At 38.9% G+C, this 26,068-nt stretch overlaps 1 protein-coding gene across 3 annotated transcripts in view; it reads right to left on the bottom strand.

Moving 5' to 3' along the window:
* NAP1L1 (nucleosome assembly protein 1 like 1) overlaps positions 1–26,068 on the bottom strand; it is a 31,480-nt gene that overhangs the window by 4,823 nt on the left and 589 nt on the right. Inside the window, exons 1-11 of one of the 3 annotated variants that reach the window (XM_027654484.1) lie at positions 25,855–25,872; positions 9,766–9,800; positions 8,980–9,068; positions 8,275–8,377; positions 4,817–4,958; positions 4,274–4,354; positions 3,886–4,011; positions 3,330–3,401; positions 2,552–2,691; positions 718–863; positions 615–634 (exon numbers count right to left, since the gene is read on the bottom strand). In XM_027654484.1, coding sequence (XP_027510285.1) covers positions 615–634; positions 718–863; positions 2,552–2,691; positions 3,330–3,401; positions 3,886–4,011; positions 4,274–4,354; positions 4,817–4,958; positions 8,275–8,377; positions 8,980–9,068; positions 9,766–9,800; positions 25,855–25,860 — 960 coding nt within the window. In that variant the 5' untranslated portion in view covers positions 25,861–25,872. Of the gene's footprint in view, positions 1–614; positions 635–717; positions 864–2,551; positions 2,692–3,329; positions 3,402–3,885; positions 4,015–4,273; positions 4,355–4,816; positions 4,959–8,274; positions 8,378–8,979; positions 9,069–9,765; positions 9,801–25,854; positions 25,873–26,068 lie in introns of those variants that run through there. The other 2 variants (XM_027654491.1, XM_027654499.1) reach the window with 2 other exon arrangements.

The raw sequence follows: 26,068 nt of genomic DNA, 5'->3' as shown, positions 1-26,068 counted from the left end.
ACATTGTGAACATAGTTTTTGGTGTCCATGCCAACTGGAGTTCTAACTGCATGCCTCTGGAAGCTCAGTGTCATTTCTCACTCAAGCTGCATAACGTATTCCTTCCCAACTGTTGAGTATTTTTGGTAGTTTTTCTCCTAACGAAAACATGGCTTATTGCCACAGTAAGCACACAGAAAAGTGGGTTCTTGCAGGTTTCTATTATTGTTTTATTACTTTCTCCAAGAGTTAATAGCTTGGGAAACTTTCAACAGAATAAAATACAACCAGAAACATTCAACCATTAGATAAAAATCATCTAAACAACGCCTGAAGGGAAAGACTCTCAACCACCCATTAGATCAGAGGCTAATAACAAAGATCACTACATCTGTACAACTGTTAAAAACTCATAAGGTAGCTTTTAGGAAGGATGAACTGGTAAAGTTGACTAAACTAAAATCTACCACCCAACTCAACAAACACTCCTTCTAATAAAGAAAACTCAAATACATACTAGTCCTCACAGGTATTATCAGTTAAATACAGAGGCAGTTAAAGTTGAAGCCATTTAACAACTTCCCATACAATTTTCATAAACATGCCACCACCATATTTTAAATAAGCCAACTCACCAAATCGCCACTTTCGGGAACTGTATAAAAAAAAAAAGAGAACAAGTGAGTGAAGTACATTCTACATTATAAGTTAATGCAGATAAACTAGCGTTCAGCTTACCTTCGGGAGGACTAAAGAAGTTGAAGAAAGAGTCATTGGAAACAGTTTTTGTCACAGTTCTAACTGTTCCACGGCCCTTATGTTTCTGCTTCTTCTTAATGGTTTTCAAAGTAACATTCTTTCCTTTTTTCCAGTCTATTTGACAACTAAAAAGAAAAAAGAGGGGAAAAAAACAAACAAAACCCAAAAATGAGCTGCAGCTTAATCACATTCACCTTGTTACAAGTACCTACTGAGACTATCACAACTGCGAGACAGCGCAAAGAAAATACTAAGGTAGTATTTATTCAGTGCTATCTTTTCATTTCTTTATATGTGGAGAACAAGAGTAACAGGCTCATTTTAGGATTGTTTCCATCCAGAAGTTTTTCCTCTCCACTCAATCTCTGAAATACTAATCTTTATTAGATACCAAGTACCGCCTATTTTCCTATCAGAGAACAGTATCACACTGTTTTTAGAGCCACTCATCCATTATAATGTCACGTTAGTAATATGCCAAAGTTCACCACATCTATCATTACAGTCAATAAATCCTTAAAATAATGCATCAAGCAGGTGTGTAGTTTTTGGCTGATTTTGAGTTGTTTGCTTGTGAGGGTTTTGTCTTCTTGTGTTTATTTGGGTTCTGATGTTTTGGGGTTTTTTTTAACTCTATCCTGCTTACAGAGCTGAATCATAACCACAGACTTCTGTAACAGTCAAAACATTTTGGTGACATGTAAATGAAAATGTCATATCTGTAAAATCATCTGCATTTGCAGAAGTTTCTGATTAGATTCCTTTAAAGACTCAAAGGAATGAAGTAAGTTGCTTCGGGACAAGAAGAAGCTTTCTTAGTTAAAAGACAAAACAAGGACTAGGAATTAACCATTTTCACAGAAGCAGAGTGTGATCGCACATCATACTCTGCCAGGATTCATGGTTTTCAAAAACAGTCCAAACTGGGAAAGAAGAAACAGTTTGATCAAAGCTACTCAAGCAACTAAAACTAAATCTTACAGGAGATTTGCAAAATATGTTATATTAAGTGACCTGGAAATGAAGTGGTAAATAAGTCAGTACCAGCAACTGCAGATAATTAAAAGGGTAAAACCATCCATGACTTTTCAGTGATAATTTGTAACTTAATTGCTATCACTCAGAAGAGCAGCCAGAACATTAGAGATATGAACATGAAATCAACTGAACAGGCCCAAATGCACCCAGATACTTATGTACAACTCAGGTTTCTCTCGTCCCTGTGTTCACAAAAAAAAAATTTAGCTAATTTAGAACAAAAGATTTCCCTGAAAAGGAGTGTGACAGCTTTTTAGACAAGTAGCCTGGAATTAATAGATGACTATTCTCCATTTCTCAGATAGACACTCTGAGGCAAACATCTGACACTTATAAAACAAAATGGAAAACTGCAATGTAAGTAGTAAAACTGGAATAGACTTCCCAAAATGCTGCATGTCAGAAATACAAAAACATTAAAAGAAGTTATCAAATAAATTTTGGATAAAGCTATAAAGGCCTACTAAAGATAACACTATCCACCTTCCAATTAATCTTTAGCAATTTGCAGAACAGGATTTCTACATAGATACTGATTACATTTTTATGTATATGCATACATAACATTTATGCTTATAAATCATGTAATATAAATAATATATTTTCTATACTATATTGAAGTTATAACAACTAAAAAATTCAAGTCAAACCCAGTTGTTCACAAGTTATTAGAAGTATCTTTTCCAGCACCTTCCCAAGATGCTGTAAAAGCCTACAGTTGGTTAATACTAAGGAAGAAAGTGTTATTGCCTTCAAGCTATCTGTTAGCACTTACCCTGTACAACCCATGATTTCCGGTCCATCAAAGGAGAAGGGATCAGAATCATCTGGTTCTGACCTCATTCTATATGTCTTTGTCAACACTTCATTTGTGAAGTAGTCGTTTGGTTCAAAATGAAATTCTAATGTGAAACTCTTAAAAAGAATTGCAGAGCAAGAACTTTAGTAATTTACAACATATACCTTTAATTTCTGAATAACTAAAATCCAAACCCAAGGAAAACCACATGCAACAGAACACACCCTTCTCCTCCAATACATTCATAAGTTATTGCAGAATTTGCTACCCAAGTTGTACAAAAAATCTTCAAATATTTCAATTTACGATGTTGATCTTGTTCTTGTTAGTTAATATACTGTTTGCAGTAATGACAGAAGATTTTCTAGTGTACAGCTTTCCTGATGCTAATGTATAAGAGAGAACTTCTGAATTTAAAAATATCAGAACTTAGAAAGCTGTTTGATTTCTGTCAGGAAAATATATCAAATTGTAACAGTTACACAGAAAGTACCTAAAGGTATCAAAATGCAAAGGTGAAAGTCATCAGATACTAAGGCCAATCTCATCAGAAGTTGAAGGTTAAATTTAGTATAAAGTCATTTGCAGGGTAGAGCAAGAGTAGTACAAGTCCTTGTACTGTTTCTCAGAAGAAACAGCTGTATATTTTCCCATGATTTCCACAAGACAATTGGCTATCACAGACCATGTTGCTAATATACAAATAAGCGTTAAGATAACACAAATGTTATCTTGTTTAATAAGTTAAACTAACCATAGGCTGTCCAACTTCTGAAAATTTCACTTTTATATCTTTTAAGTATTTCAGGATAGGTTCATCATGTTCCTGAAAAGAAAACACAGTGTATTTAATTTTCATAATATTACATTATACACAGATTTAAGACCCTGCAGAAACAAAAATGTTTAGAATGAGTTTTCCTTAGAATAAAAACCTTGTTCCAGTACTGAAATACTGTCATGAACGTGACCAGCAGATGGCAACAATGGCTGTTCAGACTCTCCAATGCAGCACACAACCAAAATCCATGCAAACACCAAGTACAGTTTTTAGCAGTGTCTAATACACATCACACACACTCCTATAAGCACAGAAAATGTATTAGTATGGTAAAATAGGTTCCAAAAATAAAACAGTAAGGAAATACTTCAGTGTTCTACCCTCTCAGTTGAATGAAGTACCAGAGATGAGAGCCAAGTAATAGTTCCATTTTCACTCTCCAACAGACATATCAAGCAATGGAGTGTTCCTGCTCTTTTCTTAAAGACACTTGGATTAAGTACTACTACTTAAATAAGCCTGGACCTACCTGCACCATATCACTGAGCAAGTCCACATTCTTGAATACTGTCAGCCAAAACTCAGGAATTCCTTTGGGGTCTTCTTTTTCTTCATCTTTTTTTTCTTCTTCAAGTTTGGCTTTCTCTTTCATTTCCTCCTTAACGAAATAAAAATGTTAGGTTTTCTTAATTTTAAAAGAGTGCCCATAAGGTTCACTAACAGTTTCATGTCAATACCAATACAGCTTAAGCTTCATGAGCATGCTTTAAGCAATCATTAAGAATTAATATAGTTATTATAAGCAATTAATCATTAGGAACCCAATCTTTTTTTTTTTTTTAAACTTCAGTTACTGTACTGAATGTTGTTTCATGTTAAAGCTTGAGATATTGATGAGAACCATTTAAGATACTCACTGAAATTTCTTCTTCAATATCTGCTTTCCATTCACATTCTTCTTCTGTAGGTTCATAAATTGCATTGATGATTTCACTTCGCTGGAAGATTAAACCAAGAATATTTTTTAATTTCCTAGCCATTTACAATCAGCAATACCCACACCAGTAAATTCTTAATCCTAAATTACACAATTAGTACTACATTAACTATTTATCAAAACATTTTCTTCTGGTTCTAGAAGGCAGACCCAGCAGTTTGGAGGTTTTCAACACACTAAAATAAACACTGAAGTCCCAGAAAGGTTACAATATCATCTGACATATGTTTAATTAAAATGAAGCCTGGTATACTGAAGTGATTTTGGTAACCATGGAGCAGACTGAACCTTTCACTCCCTTAACTTAATCGACGTTCACGTGGATGCCGAAATTGTATCAATTGAATTAAACAGGCACACATGAAACCAAAGTAATTCTGAACTGCATAAGCATTCAGTTTATTATATTCCCTTGTATTTTAGCTGAACCCTTAAAGTACAAATCAGAGTAGCATTAAAATACCTTGTCAAATAAGGGCTGATAGAGAGCAGCATATTTTCTTTCCAGCTCATGAACTTCCTCATAGAACTTTGCTTCTATCTGTGCACACTGAACTTGAAGGTTCTTGAGAGCATTCACACGTCTTTTAACAACTTTAGGCAAGCTGAAAGATTCAGTGACAGAATTGTTATTAACTCTGCCTTCTAAGCACATATTGATGCTTTCTTAACCAGTTCCCTTGCAAGTTAACCAGCTTGTATCACAACACGTTTTGCATTCTACTTTAAGCTTTAGAAAGCTGTACAACCCAAAACCATGACCTACTGCACCACAGATTGAAACCATTAGCACAAGCTCTTAAACTGAGGCTTAACCTCAGTTAGAATCAGTCTTCCACACCTGCGTCAATCATATGACAAACTTAGGCAATAAATCTTTATCCTAAAAACAAGTTCTACATTATCAATGAGCGGCACAGTAAACTCATAGGGTTGAGCATTATTAAGAAAGGTTTTATCATTAACTCCCTTGGTTTTATGAAAGAAAGTTCAAGACAGTTGAGTAATTCTTTGCTAAGGAATTTGATCTTCAAAATTCACCTTTCTGTTTTCACTAAGCAAAGCGACTGGTAGAACTGTCTTCTAAAATACTCCCAAAGTGAGCCAGAACTGTTTTGCTAAATGAGCCACCATATTACAAATGTGTAAAAGGAAAGCAATTAATGCATTCCTTATTATAAATACTGGTCAGCTACAATTCCAGTATTGGTTTTGCTTTAGTAAACTACGCCAACACTAAGTTACTGTTAGGACACAAAGTTAGCTACACTGAGGCTACTGGTGAGACTTACAGGGTAGATTGCTGACAGCCTCCACTGGTGGACCAAACCCCAGCATATGACTACACAAGATCGTTATGTTAGCTTCTCATATTTATTTTATTTAAGCAGTTGTGCCGTGTTATTTACAACAAAGTAGTAAGCAACTGCTTTGAATTGTTAGGACCAGTTTCAGGTTAGAGGAATTACCCAAAAATGTATTAAACACTGAGGGTTCATATTAATTATTAAAGCTGGCTTATCTCTATTAGGCAGGACAAGCACACGTTCCAACATCCCTGTTCACTTTAAATGCAGAATCCTTCTCCCTGACATCTTTAAGAATATACTATTTCTGGTTACTAAGATAACCTGCATTCCATCATTAATTCCATCATTGCCCTTAACCTTCTAATTTTGGCAAAAGTACATCTGTTACACAAACTACAAAAGCCACATAAGTTTAGGCGTGTAAGCTCATACAGGGCTGACAGCATTCTTGTTATTCTGGTATTTTTCCAGAAGTTAGTCAAGTTAATAATTTGCTGTAATTTTATCAAGTACAATATCAGAACTAACAGCAATTTAAGGAACAACTTTAGTTAGATCAAGAAAAAAGTATTAAGGAAGAATATTAACATGACCACACATCTAAGTCATATAACAATCACCCAGTTAATGCCACATGCATATATCTAGACTAAGTACTGGTCCTAGCAATTGCTTACAAAGCACTATGAAATTTCTAAGATGTGGTGCCATACATGCAGCATTCCAAATCTAGTTCGTCAAGAGTAAAGATTTTAACCCCTTTATTAGAGAATCTAGAATCTTTTGCATGTGTCAAGCTGCATTTCATTACATTCCACGTCAACAAGTTCAAATTTCACAATTTATATATTCATACTTTTATAAACTTGGTACTTTTAAAAAAATAAAGGCAGTTTCATGAAAGAGACAGCTCTTACAAAATAAATCCAAAATGGAGAAGCAGACCAAGAAATCTGAGCTGGACTGCACAAATACAACAACGGCAACTAGAACCTGTTGCTCTGAACACAAGCCACTAGCAAAAGTTATGATCACACAAGCATACAACTTCCTGTGAACAGCTGAGGGAAATTCAACTCTGTGAAAGTAAGTTTCATTGAAAGTATTGTGGCCAGGCACAGGTAAAGGGGTAAGTTATTGGACAGCTGCCAAGCAATTAGCATGAGCAGACAGCTGTTTTCCTGGAACCTGTTTAGCTTCCCACCAGTTTATGCATCTAGTTCCTTAACAGCCCATATAACAGGCTTTTAGGATCCCACATTCCTGCTGACTTCTATGCCATCTCAGTGTCTAGACTCTGTAGATAAATAAGCTCTAAATAATACTTGGAGAGACACATAAGAAAGAGGCACCAGAAAAGCATGGTTAAGTCAGCATGCATATGTTGAAAAAGTGCAAGACTCCAGTTACATGTGTCTTCCAGATACTTTCATATTGCAAGTTAGGTAAGCATTTGGTAAAATGGTGAAGTTGCAACGCTTTTGTGGTAGCGAATGCACTGCTGTACTTGGACTTGGTGAAGAAACAGTAGGGCAGCTGACTAGAAGAATGCAAAACAATGTTACCACTTTTGTTCACTTCTTAGATCAAGGACCTGAAAGATCAGTAGAGGTTAATTAATATCTCTTGAAAAACACAAGAAAAATATTGGATGTGAAAAGCCTATACTGTACAATATCTTTGTTTTGGCTTATTTTTGTTTAGGCTTTTGTTCTATGCTATCATCTGTAACAGGAAAGTGGTAGGAGTAGGAACAGCAGCAGCAGCACCACTGCCTGTTACCCAGTAGCTGCCCCAGTTCAAACCAATAGCAATGTAGGACTCTACCACAGCAAGAGAGCCGTACACTTTACACTTCCTGGGGATGTGCTGAAATATTCATACACAATCAGAAAATACCCGAGAGTCAGAAAATTCTATCTGTTAATGCAGATCACGCAAAGAAAATTTTAGCAAGAGTTTATTGCAAGTGAGAATACCACATGAAGTACTGCTAATAATGTTCCTAATTTTATCAGCTACTGGTTACACTCTAAGCATAAAATGACTATATTATAGACACTAAGCCTCCAAGTATTTGTCCATAGTTTAAATAACTGATGTGTCATGTTTAAGGCAAAGCTACAAAAGAGATTTCAAGTAGCAGGAAGGTATCTAAAGAAGTGTGCCATACTGTAAGTGCAGGGGACAAGGTCAGCCACTGTGAATATTAGCATTCTTTTCTTCATAAAACCTGAAATAAAAACTCTTCAATTCTGAGAGGCACAACAGACAGACTATATTAGTTTTTCTGCTATCTGAGCAGCACAGTGGTTTCTAACTACTAATGCCACAGACAACAGAATCATAGAATCATAGAATCAGCTGGGTTGGAAGGAACCTCCGAGATCATCAAGTCCAATCCTTGATCCACTACCGCTATGGTTGATAGACCATGGCACTAAGTGCCACATCCAGTCTCATCTTAAAAACCTCCAGGGATGGAGAATCCACCACTTCCCTGGACAGCCCATTCCAATGCCTGATTACCCTTTCTGTAAAGAATTTCTTCCTAACAGTGTTCAGAAAGCAAAATTTATACCAATCTGCTCATACTGACCAAATGCCATACCTTTCTACATATCCTGCAGATGTTCCTACCAGACCATCAAGTCTTTCCTGAAGAGCTGCAAGAATCTGAGGATTTTGCATCATCTGCACAGTCAACTGCCGAGCTAAATTAAAAAAGAAAATTACATTAAGTTACATTACATTAAATACAAAGTATGAATAAGACTGTTCAGCACTGGTAAAACGTATTCTGATACGTGCTCATGTTTTTTGTTGAGGGGGGGAAAGAAGAAGGATTTATTGATTTTAAGAGTGGTAAACACTAAGCACGATTTTTGTTCTGTTCACAGTCAAACAACTCAGCAACAAATTACTAAGCAACTAATCAAAAAATAAGAGATACACACACACACATATACACATGAATTTTTTATACCCAAAGCTTCACAGGTGAAGTTTTTAACTGTTGTGAGTTTTGAAAGAATTCAGTCACATATCCACAACAATCCTGTCTTTTCCAATTATAGAGGTGGCCAGCACTGCCTGAACTGGTATTAAGCATGACTAAAAAGTGTAACTGCAGATAAATAATAAAAATCACATAACTGGGGGGAAAAAAAAAAAGTCCTTGCTTCAGAATTTAAACACAGTTGTACACTCAAAATTGTTTTACCATTTATTGTTGGTTTTAGCAGTAAATTTCTTTTAATACATTAACTAGAAAGCACATATGCAGCTCTTTATAAACCCTTGGTTTCAACATTACCTTTGCTGTTCGCATCTTCACCAGTTTCTTCTTCTTCTACTTCTTCAACATCTTCCATATCCTGCTGATCAAGTTCAGACTGTTCTTTGCTATTAAAAATATTCAATAACAGGATCAAGAAGTTAACTTTATAAAATACTGTAATGAGCCTAAAGAGATCAAACTAGAGATTATGTGAGTAGAAGCAAACTGTTGCATCTTTTATCTATGACAAACTAGCAGTCTTAATAGCCAAAAGAAGCCAAATTTACCTTCAGAGAAGTTTCACATCTGACAATCTTGGAACAGTTTAAAGAACTAGTAACTTTCCGGAAATACAAAGTTTCCTTTTTACAGAAGAATTCCTTCATCTCCTGTGCTTATCAACCAGTCAAAGCCTCCTGCTCTACAGATCTCTTTATTAAGATGTGCAGGCCTTGACAACTGTGGGTAGGTTCACCTTAACTGTACTTCAATTGCACAAAATGTGAGCAATTCAAAGTATAGAAAAAAAACTACATACAGTGAAACAGTAGTAATGGGCAATACTATCTGTTTTTCCCCTCCAAAATTGCAACTAACATAGTAAGTTGACTTGTGCCACTTTTAGATTTACTTCCAATTAAGATCCCAAACCCAGTTGTTGTGAGCAACTCATTTTTCTCCCAAATCCTATAAATCTCACATCTTGCCACAGTGCAAAGGTCAGTATCTGGACTCTGCTCATCAAGTGTCTGGAGATCCCAGCCATCTGGAGTACAGCACAGGACACGGTCAGAGCCTCAGTAACCTACAGATTTTACTTACTTGTCTATGTCTGCCATTCTGCTAGATTTCAAACACTAGAGGAAAAAGAAAGAATGCATAAGAACAGCAGCACTAGACTGGTGTTACAAACTCTAAAGTGCTCTAATACTTAAAGAAACACAAACCATGTCAGCTTTATGAAATAAAAACATATTATACTCTGAAGAGTGGCACATCTGCCATGCACTTTTTGAGCTCTCAGTCTAAAACATAGAGAAGCACTGAAAAACTTTGTTCTGGTTTAAAACCAGAATACTCACATAAATTAAAGTACCATAAAAATGCCATGTTGAGTTTTATATCATAGCACTGTACTTGTATCATTGACTGAAAACCAGTCATAAGTATAAAACTGAAATATAACCTGAGAAAAACTGAAGTAAAAAGGGTGCTAGGACCCTTCTGGTAACTGTTTACTCATTTCCAGCAAGTAATTGCAGAGTACACTTACAGCTAAATCAGTTTAAAACTAAAGATGCCTTTTTGTAGCTTGACTTTTAATCCCAACTTTACAAAACCAATCCGAGTAGTTCTTCAGAATACACACAAAATTCCAACATTTTACCCCCAGAAAAATTATGCCAGGTGCCAAGCTATTTAAGATGATTTTATTTCCATGTCCTGAATGATCAGAAATTTCTTAAATATCTCAGTATCATCATAAACACATTGCAGACACAGTAACTTCTGATGTCAAGAGTATTGCAAATCTTGCATAACATGAAGCATCTATGTTCTCATATGTATTATGTATAATATTTTCTGCCAGCAAAACAGTACTTAGGAATCTAGTATCCAAAAAGATGTTTCAGGTGAAGTCGAAGATAATACTAGGCACAAGAAAACACTTGTCCTGTTACTGCCATCTTAGGTCCAATAGTTCAGGAGGCTCCAACTACCAGAAATAATGACATGTCCACAGAGCATGGAAACCATTGCTTTAGAGTCCTCATTATAGCTACTGTCCTGTAAGCTAATTCAAGTTTCGTTTGAGAATTTCAACTCCTTATAATGCATTCCAATGACAATTTTAGCAAAGTGTTGGAGGGATATGTTCCAGAAAAAGTGAAAATTGCATTTGATCTGTCCAAAGTGTAACACAAAACTACAATCCCAGTAAGATCAGGATATTAACGGTCAATATGAAAAAACATGTTAGAATCTAGACTTCAGAATTAAACACCTACATTCTACGTAGAACAAAATCAAAACATTTTTTCTGGTGTCATAACTACGTGCCAACAATTACATGGAAAGCAAGTGTTCGATGTCCTCATTTAGAACCACAACTTTACAGTGCCATTAAAGTATTTAGGAGACTGCACGTAATAAAAAAAGATTCAATTCCCTAATATGCAGAAAAACTAGAGAACCAACTACCTCTCCATCTATTTCAGAAAAAATAATACAGTACTTGCTATCAAATAGAATAGCAGCACTGCTGCAAACCTTGACTCATTTTATTCAGATCTCATTTGCCTGTCTTGTGATTTCAGGTCTGCACATGTATGCAAGCTGTCTATATAACAATTCCAGAGTCTCCTTTGTATATTGGTCTCAAAGCTAGCATGGACTGAAGACCTACAGAAACTGAGAGCATACTACAATTACAACTCTCATTAATGGGTCCCTGGTTTTTTTGAGTAACAATAACAATTAGCATTATTTTTTATTTATAGAAGACTTTATCCATTTTATACAGCTTTTTCCTTACATACTTCCTCTTGTTCTTAACTCAGGACCTTTTCAAGGAGATTGATAGTATTGCTGTACAAAAGAGCACAAGATGCACAGTTCCCCTGCTTTTCACATATTTTTATGCAAATGTGGCAGTGATGCTGTTCACCAACTACTGCTCCTTGCTGAGACCAGCATTTCCACTCTCCATTCTTCCCATCAAATACAGTTTCAATTTCCATACAACTATAGGCAGTTCTTTCAACAAGGGTGTGTGTGGTCTCTCTAAAGCAGTGGGCTAAATGAAACAGCAGCTGAACACTCAGATACAGGTTTGCTGAAAGAGACTGACTTCTACAGTTCATTTAAACATTTTTTTTTTTCTAAATGAGGACAAGATTGGCTATGATCAAATGATGCCTAAAAGCTTTAAGAAGCATCCATCCCATCTCCAACACCAGTCATTAGCCGATGCTTTGGAAAAAAGTAATGACATGGTTAAGAATTCCCCCAGAAATCCTTTAGCTTTCAATCACATTCAGAAAAAACCACTGGCTCAGAAATGCAGGTATTTGACAATGTCATAACAGATTTTTATTTCATAAACTAGTCCTCATTTTCCCCAAAACCATGCAGGTAAGCTGATGATATCAGTCAAGTATCAAAGCGCTAAAATCCTGCTTCTGAGTTGCAATATTCAGCTCAAAGTCAGATTTTTCTATACTGCGCAACCCTACAGCAGAGGAATTTTCACCAGCAGTCTCTCCGTTCCTGAATTCCTCAGAGGGCCCTTGTTTTCACCACTCTGAACAACTACTTGTCATCAGCAACTTCTGTCCACCCTTTCACCGATCACCCTCTTTCCAAGATCATTTCTGACCATGCTGAAGGCATTCATCTCACTACAGCACCCTGTGGAATTCCAGCATCTGCCTCATTGCAATGGGCAGTTATCATCCTCTGCTTCCTGGCTTTTAAACAATCCATGCAAGCACTGTATGTTTTCAAATTATGACCCAGTTTACTCAAAGACTTTGAATAACATTCTTCAAAGATTTTTTTGAAATTAAAATAGACTGTATCAAGCAGCTGTCAACTTCAGAGCCTCCCTCTAGTGTTCACCTATCTCTCATACCACTTTTTCCCATTTTTGCGTCAGTCTTTTTCATGACCCATCCTTTAATCTTCCCTCCACTTTTTACACAACTCAGTATCAGAACGCTTACAGTTAGAAGAGTTCTTCCACAAACTGAGGGGATAGTACTGTTTGTCATAACACTGACATCTGCCAGCTCTAAACAACAGTTTTTGGAATGAGAGCTGCCAACAGAACTACACTGGCAGACATTTAGACTAATCTGTGCAGCCCACTAGCATGGAAGGTATATAGTTGCATCACATTTACTTAGTGTCATTTACTTAAACAACCATAAGCTTCTCTGCAAACACAGCTCTACTGGTAAAAAAAAAAACAACCAACAACAACAAAAAAATCTCAACAGATAAAAACAACAACAAAACAAAAATAAATCACTCCAAAAAACCAACTGTAGAAGAAAAGCAGTGAGAAAATGCATTCCTTGAGAGTAAATAACCTCTATCTTTGCACAATGCCCAGTACAAGGTCCCAGTCTAGTCTCCAGTATTTTGAATATAATATGTACCACAATAATACTAAAATACATCACCCCAGTATTTATTTTCCAGTATCTCCCCAATACTAAATATTTCACTATTGTACCGGTATAACTCAGTGTAAGACACAGCTGTCCTTCCCAGTTCATTTCATAGGTGTATTTCACAGGTGCATTCCAGATTGTAAACAGCAGCTGCAACTTGGCACATGAGCATCAAGAACCACTCACTGGCATCACTCCCTGAAGCAGACCCAGAGAGATACCAATTCACCAGTTGCCAATGCAGAACGTCTGGCTACAGCTGGTATGTTACTTCAAGCGCAGTGTCTAGGCAATTGCTTTGGGCTGAGATATTACTTAGAATCTAGGCCTCCTGACTGCAAGAAGCTTATGAGTACATAAAGAGTAGCCTACACCCCTTTACAAAAACCAGCACGCAAATAGCCTCCTTATTAGTAAAATATTTTACTTCTCTGTTACTTGAAGAGCTACAGCCAGTAGCACTGCATTACGGTCAGAGGTGCCCAGAGGCTTCAGTTACAATGTTTTGCTGCTCACTGTAAAAATATGCAGAGGAAAAGAAACAGCTAGGGCTTGAAAATGAGCGCATAGGAAGTTTTCACTAAAAAAAAGCAAGCAAAAGTACAGAAAAGCAAGCTACGATGCAAGTTTTCTAAAGGTTGAAGTGTAAAACCTCTTTCATATAGGCAGCTTAAGCTTGCCTGCCATCACAAGAAAATGTGTTCTCTATTGGAATGGAAAGGTTAGGAAACTTAATCTGGCACAAGCTTAGCCACAGTTTTGAGTGCATTCTGCAGAATTACTGAAAATTGGAAAAACCCCCTTAAAATTTACATCTTACCAAAACAGTATAACAGTTTGCTATTTTCATTATGCTTAACGGACTCTTCCCCTTTTTAATCATGTTTTTCAAGAAATGTAGTTAGATATATGCAGAATCTAATAATGATATTGCCATGTATTCATCCTCAAGTTACCCATTAGTAAGTTTCCAGGGGTTATTGTTTTTTCACTAAGTGATTTTGCTCAAGTGAAGGTAGAAATATAAACTCTAAGTGTTCAACACTGCCTAATCACTCCTTCATCCACGCAGAAACTAGCCTGAGTTTGCACAGCAGCACCAGCCATGTTACATCTAGGACACACACACACTTTGGCGAGAAGCCTTTTCTTTTTGAAGATCAGCTTTAAGTGTCCCAAGTAAGTATGACAGTATTAGATTACCCGGACATCCGCTCAGCCTCAGGAAGACAGGTCACGGCAAGGTGAATTGTGAGTCAGCTGAGGAAGCAAGACATTCCTGAGACACAGTTGTTCCAGCAAAACAACAGCTTTTTTGCAACAAGCCCTAAAGCTGGCAGGCCACCAACATATCTCAGCTGTTCAGCATCTCTGATCATACCACACCAAGAAGAGTACCCACTCCCTCCCTTTCAGGAAATACCTTTTCCCTTTCTCTAGAGGAATTGCTCACATGATTACCTCGGAATAGCACGTAAAAGAAATTTTGCAAGTTGCTCAAGAAACACAAATGGGCTTTTAGAGGCTATCAGACCCTTCCTACATCCAAGCCATGTTAACTCACATTTTTAAAAGAAACCTACCCTTTTGCCCAAACTGATTTCCTCAGCAGTCAGTAATTCAGAGCATGGCAAGTCAGCCTGTCCATATAACAGCATATCAGCCTCTTCCTGTCTCTGGCAAGCCTTGGGCAACTGAAAGCAATACATTAACAGAAAATACCCAAAACAAGTGAGCCCTACATGGGATTAAGAAGCTGCAATGTAAGATAACAAACTAAGTGGTGGACTAAGTCAGATGTCAGTGAAGAAAAGAGAGGTCCAGCTGGAGGACAGCTAGTTGTATTAAAAATATCATGAGGATTAAGTCCTGTAAGCTATTTGCAATGTGTGCAAAAACGAAAGGTGCCAGACAAATGACATCATACCAGCCAAGTTCAACTCTCACTACACAGACTGGGAAACTTGAGAGCAATATATTCATTAGAAGTCACTTCAAACTGATGTTCTTGCCTAGCATTCCAGAAGGACAACTTGTAAGTTTCCTCTTACATAATCTTCACCGAATAAAGAAAACAAACATTAAAATAGCAGTGTAGAGATCCATCAGAAGATACTCTTTGACTGCAGATGTTCAAAGTAATTGTTTGGTGTACTTTGCTCAAACTCTCTAAGAGAGGTTTGTAACTTTAGAGAGATCGGATACTCTGACAGTGATCTTAAAGGTCTTTTCCAACCTAAACGATTCTAAGAGAAATGGGAGAACTGTTTAAAAAGTGCACAGTACATGGTGGAGAGTTTCACACTTCAAATGTCTTGGTACAGCAAGACAAAAAAATACAACCCCCAAAAATATTAATCGTTGCACAACTGTTAGTAGAAGCTGTGGTACTAATTACCAGGTGGGAAAATTGTTACATAAGAAAGGATCATACAGTTCAGTAGTAACTAGGAGAGCATTTAGCTCCCCTTCAAAAAGCAGCAAATGAATAATGTATCGGGTTAAAAATGCCATTTCAAAAGGGAATAAAGCAGAAGACCAAGTGTGTCCTTTATACTTGTGAGATTCAATTCACACATCCATTATCATTAGCATGAAAACTGGTCATGAAACAAGGAGATATTGTACCTATTAATATCCTGAGGGGAGACCTCATCACTCTCTATAGCTACCTGAAAGAGGGTTGTTGTCAGGTGGGGAGTGATCTCTTCTCCCAGGTTAACAAGAGAAAGGATGAGAGGAAACGGTCTCAAGTTATGCCAGGCAAGGTTTAGATTGGATATTAGGAAAACTTTCTTCACTGAAAGGGTTCTCAGGCTGCCCAGGGAAGTGGTGTAATCACCAACCCTGGAAATGTTCAACAAATGTGCAAATGTGGCACCTGGGGATACAGTTTAGCAATGAACATGGTAGTGCTGGGTTAATGGTTGGACTCGATGATCATACATGAGAAGCCTTTTCAAACCTAAATAACTCTGTGTTTCTATGATTAACATGGCAGATAAACAGATATATAATCTGTTTGTAACATGTTTAGCTTATGGAAAAAGTATGCCTTCTCAGGAAAGCTGAAGGTGAAAAAAAAAAATCAATCTCAATTAAGTGAGCCGAGTAGCGGAAGTCTAGAACATAAAGATACCACATCTATTTGATGAAAGACATTATCAGCCACTGAACTTCAGAGACAATTTCCTTTTATTAGTGCCTCAAAGTTATTCTGTTAACAAAAAGATTTCTGTTAATGTAAGAGCAAAAACAAAGTTTATTTAAATTTTCAAATATAGAGTAGATAATTAAAATTGTCTGCCTGAATACAAGCACAGAAGACAAGAGTATGATACAATAAAGAAGACAGCACTAATATAAAAGTTATCAAGTTTTGGATAGAATTATAGAATCAGCTGGGTTGGAAGGGACCTCTGAGATCATCAAGTCCAACCCTTGATCCAACACCACCATGGTTACTAGACCATGGCACTAAGTGCCACATCCAATCTCATCTTAAAAACCTCCAGGGACGGAAAATCCACCACTTCCCTGGGCAGCCCACTCCAACACCTGATTACCCTCTCTGTAAAGAAATTCTTCCTAATATCCAACCTAAACCTCCCCTGGCAGAGCTTAAGACCATGTCCTCTTGTCTTACTGATGCCTGGAAGAAGAGACCAACTCCCACCTGGCTACAACCTCCTTTCAGCAAGTTGTAGAGAGTGATGAGGTCTCCCCCGAGCCTCCTCTTCTCCAGGCTAAAGAACCTCAGCTCCGTCAGCCTCTCCTCCTCAGAGGACTTGGGCTCAAGTCCCTTCACCAGCCTCATTGCTCCTCTCTAGACCTGCTCCAGCACCTCAATATCCTTCCTGAACTGAAGGGCCCAGAACTGGACACAGTACTCAAGGTGTGGCCTCACCAGTGCTGAGTACAGGGGAAGAATCACTTTCCTGAACCTGTTGGCCACACTGTTCCTGATCCAGGCCAGGATGCCATTGGCCTTCCTGACCACCTGGGCACACTGCTGGCTCATGTTCAGCTTCCTGTCATCCCAAACTCCCAGTTCCCTCTCTTCCTGGCTGCTCTCCAGCCACTCTGTCCCCAGCCTGTAGTGCTGCATGGGGTTGTTGTGGCCAAAGTGCAGGACCCGGCACTTGGCCTTGCTGAACCTCATCCCGCTGGAATCAGCCCAACTCTCCAGCCTGTCCAGGTTCCTCTGCAGAGCCCTCCTGCCTTCCAGCTGATCCACACTCCCTCCCAGCTTAGTGTCATCTGCAAATTTGCTGATGATGGATTCAATCCCCTCATCTAAATCATCAGTAAAGATATTAAATAGAACTGGGCCCAACACTGATCCCCGGAGGACACCACAAGTGACCGGCTGCCAACTGGACACAGCACCGTTCACCAGCACTCTCTGGGCCCGGCCCTCCAGCCAGTTCCTAACCCAGCACAGAGTGCCCCTGTCCAAGCTGTGGGCTGCCAGCTTTTTCAGGAGTAAGAGACTAAGGAGCTAATGGTCAATGGAAGCAAGGAATCCAGGTTCCTCAATGAAGTAAGAGAAAGGTGCTACTGGACCCTTGCAGTAACTCAAATCCCTCTGTTTTGATGCAATTTATTGTGCAAGTACCAACTGATCCACTATGTCCAACAGACATGCACAGTTAACAGCAGAAATGCTAACTGGCATGGCAATATATAGGAATCTTTAGCAGAAGCTTAGGTAGGGTCTTCTGCACCAAGCAGAAAAGGATAAGAAATTCAGACGAGGAGCGGTTTCACAGAACACACTCAGAATTCTAGCTATGTGCCTGCGCTTAATTATCCAAGACGGGAAGCACTCATAGCACCACGTGGGAGATGTGTTACCTTTGTAAAGGGAGCACCCAGTTTCTCTTCTGAATGATCTTCCAGTTAGATAAAGCAAATACAATTGGCAAATCCTGCTGGAAAAGCCTTAGCTATGCGTACCCTTTCCTTTCAATCAGCAACATGTGAATGATTGTAAAGTTAAAAGAAGTTCTAAGTATTTCCTTATACAGTGCTAGACCTGCAGTTGCATGACCAATAGCAAAGTCAAGAGATGGAGGCTGCCACAGGCAAGTACCTTTTGTAACAACTCATGAAAAGGGTTGGGCAAGTTTGAATTTACTGCGGAAAGTGTACTGCTACATCTTACCTTATGGTAACATGGCAAAATGCAGAATCTGGCTGCAGAGAATAAAAACACTAAAACACGACAATGATGAATCAAGTAACATAACACAGCTAATCAAAACTCTGCTCTCTCCCATTCAAGTGGTATTTTTTTGCACTTCCTAATGGCTCCTGAGGTAAAGGCATCAACTTCAGCCATTTGCCAATGCAACCATTTCATTAGCGCTTGCAGGCCTCTGCACAATATACGTATACGTGTTACAGCGTGAAAACACATTTTCCACATTTCAACTTTAAAGCGCTCTATGCTTGCATGAGAACACAAGTTACTTGATGGGAAGAAGTCAAAGATTCTTCAAAACAAAACGGAATGATAATATATATAAATAACTGTTATTAGTAACTGCAGGACTTGTTTTCAGTCATGTGGAAGGAAAACCTTGTTAAGCTCTCCCCTTAACTAATTTTTCAATTAGGAAATAAAGGTTCAATCGACAAATACGGAACTCCTATGTTTGTAGCAATTTTACTGAATTTTAGATAGTGCTTGTTTACTCTTTCAGCAGAAAAGAGTCCTCATAATGAGAAGGAGATAGACTACAAAATTACAATTTAAAAGAAGGCCTAAATTATATCTTCGTGTTTGTCTCCGCTACTGACCTGAGCTCCCTCATTGGGTTCTAAATATAGGGTAATTAACACACAATGCTGCCTTTGTTCTGGATGCCAAGATTCTGTAGCAGAAAACCTACCAATTTCTATTTAAAACAATCTTTCATTATTAGTAAAGTAACAAAGAAGTTTAAATTCAAATCTGGAAAAAATAAACAAAGATTTTTTTTTTTAAACCAACTAGTCGGCTTATTACAGGTTTTACTTTCCATCACTGATAATGGGAAAAATGCAGCCATTCTGATGGGTTGAAATGAAAATCTTTATGTATAAAGAAATATTTAAAATCTCCTAAGAGTATGTCTCCATACTCAGTTTGTTTAAAAGTGTCAAAGTAACAAAAGTAACAAACTGTGTTTTAACAAAGTTCTTCAGGTAGCAGGGTGCACTTTAACAGCTTAAAAGATCAACTTGTAGTGCCACAACATCCAACAAAGGAAAGGAGAGCGTCTGTTGGCTACGAAGATCGCCACATAATCAAACACAACCATACTGGCAGTTACACTGCTATCTGCAAAACTCACACACTGCAGCATTAAAGCTTTTATCCAATTTGACTTCAAAAACATCTAAGCATCCTTATCTGAAAAGAAAGTTAAAAAACACTGAAAAAGATGTGTACAGGTTTCAAAAGTGTGTGTTTTTACTAGAACATCCGATGAATGCAATATTTTAAATTCATTTACTCCCCAAGAAGCTACTGAAATTCCTAAAATACATTCAGCAACTTTTTTGTTAGCTTCAGTTCAGGATTTTTAACATGGAAGCCAAGCCACTAAGAACCCACCACCTTTAAAACATCCAGTTTTCAACTAACAAGCTAGTGTATACTTAAAAAAGAACACAATCACAACTTGACACATTTTGGAAGCTCTTAGGGGTGAGATGTTACAATTGGCAGTTAAGACCAAACAGAAGTATGCACATGGTTATGGTTTCAACAAGTCACTTTCAAATGAATACAGGTGGTATAAAAAGCAATTGTAAATATGTACTACACTTGGAGAGTATCTGAACCATGGAAATGAGCATTATTTACAAAGTTATCTACATAGAAACTTTCTTGTGAATTTCACTCAATCACACTTTTGGCCCCAATACCTCTTGGGAATCTGGAGAGGTCCCAGCTGACAGGAAGATGGTGAACCTTGTCCTGATTTCCAAGAAAGGCAAGAAGGGGAACCCCAGAAACTACAGGCCTGTCAGTCTCACTTCAGTGCCTCGTAAAGTTATAGACAAGATTATTCTGGAAGGTATTGAAAAACACCTGAAAAACAATGCAGTCACTGGTCACAGCCAGCATGGCTTCAGGAGAGGAAAGTCCTGCTTATACAATCTGATTTCCTTTTACAACAAGGTAGCCCACCTAACTGATCAAGGGAAGCCAGGTGATGTCATCTTTTTGGATTTCAGTAAAGCTTTCAATACTGTCTCTCACAGGATTCTTCTGAATAAAATGTCCAGCACATAGCTGGATAAACACATCATGTGGGGGGTGAGCAATTGGCTCAGGGTTCAAGCACAGAGGGTGATAGTGAATGAGGTAACATCAGACTGGTGACCTGTCACTAGTGGGGTTCCACAGGGCTCCATCTTGGGCCCTGTGCTCTTCAACATCTTCATAAATGACTTGGATGCAGGACTGGAAGGGATACTAAGCAAGTTTGCAGATGATACAAAACTGGGAGGAGCTGCTGACTCCCTCAAAGGCAGGGAGGACCTGCAGAGAGACCCCGACAAATTAGAGGACTGGGCAATCACCAGCCATATGAAGTTCAACAACAGAAAGTGATGGATTTTGCACCTGGAATGGGGCAACCCTGGATGTTTGTACAGACTGGGGAATGAGGTGCTGGAAAGCTGTGCCATGGAAAGAGTCCTGGGGGTCCTCATCAATGTCAAGTTGAAGATTAGTCAGCAGTGCCCTGGCAGCCAGGAGGGCCAACCGTGTCCTGGGGGCATCAGGCAAAGCATCACCAGCTGGTTGAGGGAGGGGATTGTCCCCCTCTGCTCTGCACTGGGGCAGCCTCATCTTTAATACTGTGTGCAGTTTTGGGCAATACATTATAAGCTATTGAAGAGTGTCTAAAAGAGGGCAACAAAGATAGTGAAGGGCCTTGAGGGGAAGCCGTATGAGGAGCACCTGAGGTCACTTGGTCTGTTCAGCCTGGAGGAGACTGAGGGGAGACCTCATTGCAGTTACAACTTCCTTGTGAGAGGAAGAGGAGGGGTAGACACTGATCTCTTCTCTGTGGTGACCAGTGACAGGACCCAAGGGAATGGCCTGAAGTTGTGTCAGGGGAGGTTTAGGTTGGATATTAGGAAAAGGTTCTTTCACCCAGAGGGTGGTTGGACACTGGAACAGGCTCCCCAGAGAAGTGGTCAGAGCACCAAGCCTGACAGAGTTCAAGAAGCATTTGCATGATACTGTCAGGTACATGGTGTGACTCTTGGGGATGGTCCTGTGCAGGGTCATCCTGTCCAGAGTTGGACTTGATGATCCTTGTGGGTCCCTTCCAACTCATCATATTCTGTGATTCTGTGAAGATGGTGATAAAAGAATCAAGAGGCTGTGTCATGAATATCTCACCAAGTCAAACAGAGCAAACATGTTCCTGATGATGCTACCATGCACACGCATAAAGCACCTACACCAGCTCATACTTAACGCTTCAAAGCCAAGATGAGTAATTTCCAAAACTGGGGTGTCACAGAATTAAGAACTGCTTAAAGCAGTGACCCAAGCAAGGCAAAATAAATAGTATTAAAACCTAAAGTAACACAAATCAAAAGATGCAATTCCAGCTAACTTAGAATTCAAAAGGTCAAAAAAATTCTGTGCAAAGACATATAATTCCATGCAGCCCACTAAAGACTTTTACTCAACATGCAATGAATGCATGGTGACTAAAACACACAATGCAAAATATGATCATTATACACTTCAGTAATGTATCCTTAATAAAAACACTGTATTCACTGTTCAGCTTCCAGAAGAGAGGAAATAGCTCAGTTCAGGGCCTAGCAACATGAATACCTGAGGAACATAAGCAGTTTACGCCTTATAGTATTTGAGAGGTGAACAACAAAATATGACACAAAAATACTTACATTGACAAGAAGTTCAAAAAGAACTGATTCAAAATTGTTTTCCATGTAAACAGTTAATTGCTTTATTTCATGTCCCCTCCCTGTGTTCCTCAACTTGATCTTTTAACGCTTAAGTCAAGTTTTTAACTAGGGTCAGACCTAGAACGACATTCTCCCTTCACAGGCAAGTCATCCCACAAGCAATGTGAAAGAACTGCCTTCCTTTACGCATCACATATTAAACAATACCTAAATAAAGTAGTGGACTGAACTAACCTTAGTGCAGATGGTCAGAAACAAGCATTTATGATTCTAACCTGGGTCTTAGAAGTCTAGTTGTTTGTCCATTCCAGATTTCAGGCACCCACTTAGTTAAATCTCTTAACCAGAATTTTCTACACAATTCTAATATCTCTCATGTTTTGGGTGGAGGTTTCTTCACTGTTTGGTTGTTACTTCGGTAGTGCTATTTTTTAAAGAATAAATAAAAATAAAATAAAGAATAAATGTAAAATCAAGCAATTGAATGCTTCAAGGCTACAGGTACCTCCAGAAACCAGTTTTCACATCTAAAATTTGCTTTCACTTTCTGGTCATAAAAAGCTACTAGCTACTGCTAGTATTTTGTTCTAAAGTCCTCAAAGACCAGGTGAAACAGCTGATGTAAAACTGTCTATTTATTATGGCAAGTTAAGCCTTAAAATTAGACATCGCTGTTGTAAATCATGTCTGTGCAGATTTACATTTAAGCACACATTCAGCTCCCAAATGCATTTGTATTCTCCTGCACTAAAATCTGAACAGCTTTCCATTTAGGGAGATCTCCAGTTTAACCTGTGACAAGTAGTTAAGATGTAGATGATGTTTTCATTCAAGCAGATGATGTAAGCTCATTTAAAAGAATAATCTTTAGGAAGAACATAAGTTACTTCATATCTGAAATTATTTACATTTTAAACTAAACATAGAGTATCAAAGGTAAATTATCAAACTGTTCCTTTTTTTTTTGAGTCAACTGAAGTTTTAGTCTTCAATATGTGTAGTCTTCCTGAAAACTTAAGGTCAAAGTTATGGCTAAATACCATATCAGTATTAGATTTTTTTTCCCTTTGCATCAACTTTGTTGAATCACAAAATCATAGAATCATTTAGTGTAAGAAGTCCTCAAAACTCTCGCACATTGCTTCTAAATAGCTTAATTTTTCAGAAGGTCATCAAATGAATCCCCAAGCAACTTCTTTGATGCCTTTCAGACATGTCTGGTTTTCTAGACAAACACATTATGACACCAGACTTACTCTCCAGATTAACAATGTTAGGTGATGAGGAAATGCACTAACCCTGAGCTGAGTGAGAATCAGCTAGATTGAATTAGCTTTAATTATAATCACTTTTGAGCCCTAAGTAATTTACAAATGAAAACTGACCTAAGCATTAAAACTGTCATCACAACCCTTCCTCGGATTAAACACCACTTGTACTAACTATGCAGTTCTACTCTGTTATTTACTAACTGCTTCCCTAACGAGAAGCTGGACTGCAGTTGCCCAGACCAGATGCTAACTCAGAAGATTCCTCAGGTCTAGTAAAATAAAACCAGCATTAAGAAGTCTTGTTTCTGTCTGCAAAGTACTGTCTTCTGTGCAAGTGCCTGCTAGTACCACACAAATACCAAAGCAGTATCAATTCATGGAAAAACACAGAGCTGAAGTTCCACTGAATGTATATACCAATGCAGAAAAGCAAACAGGCATTGAAAGAACACCTGCATCTCCATTTTCTGCAACCTAATTCCTGAAGTTTCTTCAAAGCAGCAAGAACCAGATCCTTAGTTTGAGATACACCATGTTTGCAGCCGTTTCACAAGAACTTTAACGGGAACTGGGTTAATACCACACACATGTCCATTATACCCACTGGTCTACTGGAATAAACTGGCTTTCACCAAAGGATTGAACCAAAACTAAAAATAAAAGATTCTTGATTTATTCCCCCTGAGATTTTTCTCTATTGAAACTAATATCCTCAAGCTATATTATTCCCTGAAGGAATGCAATCTCTGCCACAACAGGATAAGATGTGTTGCAATTGCTTCAACTTTTAGCTTAGTGAATCAACACCTTTTTACCAAATGTACAGGGTAAGCCAAAGTTTTCTTGAAGATCTGGAGTTATGTACTGGAGAAAATGAAGACTCAGGTCTCACTCAGGGTTGTGAAAACTCTGTTGTTAAAGCTTCATGACGTCCATGCCCACAGTGCTTTGGTTTCATTCTCACTCGTGTGCCCATACTCACTGTCAATTACACACGAAGCCAAGAGAAAACCAGACCACCCATTTCCAGGATGCTCAGTAAGCAGGTCACCATAACTAGTACCCCACCTCCTTCCAAAAATAGTTTGTGAGGCAGGGGCTAGATGACACACAAGGGTGGCAGGAGCATTACCGTGCTGTACACAAACACAGTGCTGCAGATCTGGCACTTTGGGCACTTCTTGCGACACTGGGCTGGCAGCACAGATGCAGCATGGTGCTTCTGCGTGCTTCCAGCCATCCCAACACTTACTTCCTAGGCCTGTACAAGTCAGAGAAGGACCAGGGGCTCTGAAAAACACCAATCTACCACCTGTGCACAGGACCATCATTCTACAATCCTCTGTCCTCAGAAACCAGAGCACATGATATGCAAGACCTGTCACAAAACAGAGAAAAATTGGAAGGCGTGCTGATATATATCCCTCCCACAGGACTAAGTGGGCCACATAAACGTAAGATCAGGTATCAATGGCTTATTCTAAGCACTTAAAACAACATTTGAGGTACCTGAAGCCTGAGTGGCCTAAACTTTTGTCTGGTACAGAGGCATCCAAGTCACTCAAATTTCCATGGATACAGATTTTAAACTCTTATTTTGCTCTATGGATTAATATAATTTCTGTATTTACGAGGGACTTGAAGCCATTCAGCTTGCTTCAATCTAAGTACACTGCTTTTCTCATTATTTAAAGAGTCCCATTGTAAAAGGGGCACACCAGGAAGGCTACTAACAAGCTACTAATATTTTTGTCAGAAACTACCTACAGCAGTTCACAGCCTTAGGCCTTAGCTCTTAAGTTTCATTTCATGATTGTAATTAAAATTATCAAGCGTTATCTCCTGCCAGATTAATGTAACATCTACCAGCAGATGTTAAAATCCCAAGAGGGGCTGAGCAGCAGAGAGTATTTGTCACACCTTGCACACACGGTGCCCACTTCTCCTGCCCTCCTCAAATGAGTTAGAATGTGAAACACAGGTGTATCTCAACAGGGCTTCAAACACAAACGGACACGTACACAAATCTGCAGTATGCTTGGAGATGAATGATGGAAAGTGCCGCGTTATGACTCTATCAGTCATTTTAAAAAGTTTTGTGTTTTCTTCTGCAAGTGAATGAGGGAAGTTTTTATTAATTATTGAAAGCCTCACAAGTATTGGCAGTGTAAGTCCCCTCAGCATTTAACAGGGAGTAGATAAGAGTTTTATATGTAGGTAGATATTTATGAATGCCGAACACAAGACACTACTTCCACTTTAGTTACTAAGCCTTCCAGGTAGCTTCTTTGGGGACAGGCTCATTTTGGATGATACTAGCTAGGAGACACCCGGAGAAGCGACATGTTGAACTCCCGAACACCGCTCTACCCTGAGGCAGGAAACGGGACTTGCTCGTCCTCTAGCTGAATCTCTGGGTCCCCCTGCCAGCAGCACAGCACAGCACACCCGAGCCGTGGCTCTCCACGGGAGTAGGAACAAGGCGCGGGAGGCGGCACAAGGCCACGACTCACAGCCATCGCCGCCGTCCCCCGCTCCGCCATGTGCGCACACACGGCCCGGGCCCCCCACCGGACCGGCACCGAGACCCCCGCGCCCGGTCGGACACGCTCATCCGCTCCTCCTCCCCGCGCCGCTTTCCGGCCCCGCAGCCCTGCCGCTCCCCGGCCGCGCCGGGCAGAGCTCCGCTCTGCGCCCACGTGTTGCGGGGCCGACCCGCCTCCCCCC

The sequence above is a fragment of the Corapipo altera genome, unplaced genomic scaffold (genome assembly GCF_003945725.1).
Source record: "Corapipo altera isolate COAL_440 unplaced genomic scaffold, ASM394572v1 1, whole genome shotgun sequence".
In the NCBI taxonomy this organism is placed as follows: domain Eukaryota; kingdom Metazoa; phylum Chordata; class Aves; order Passeriformes; family Pipridae; genus Corapipo; species Corapipo altera.
This window is presented reverse-complemented; position numbering and strand designations above follow the sequence as displayed.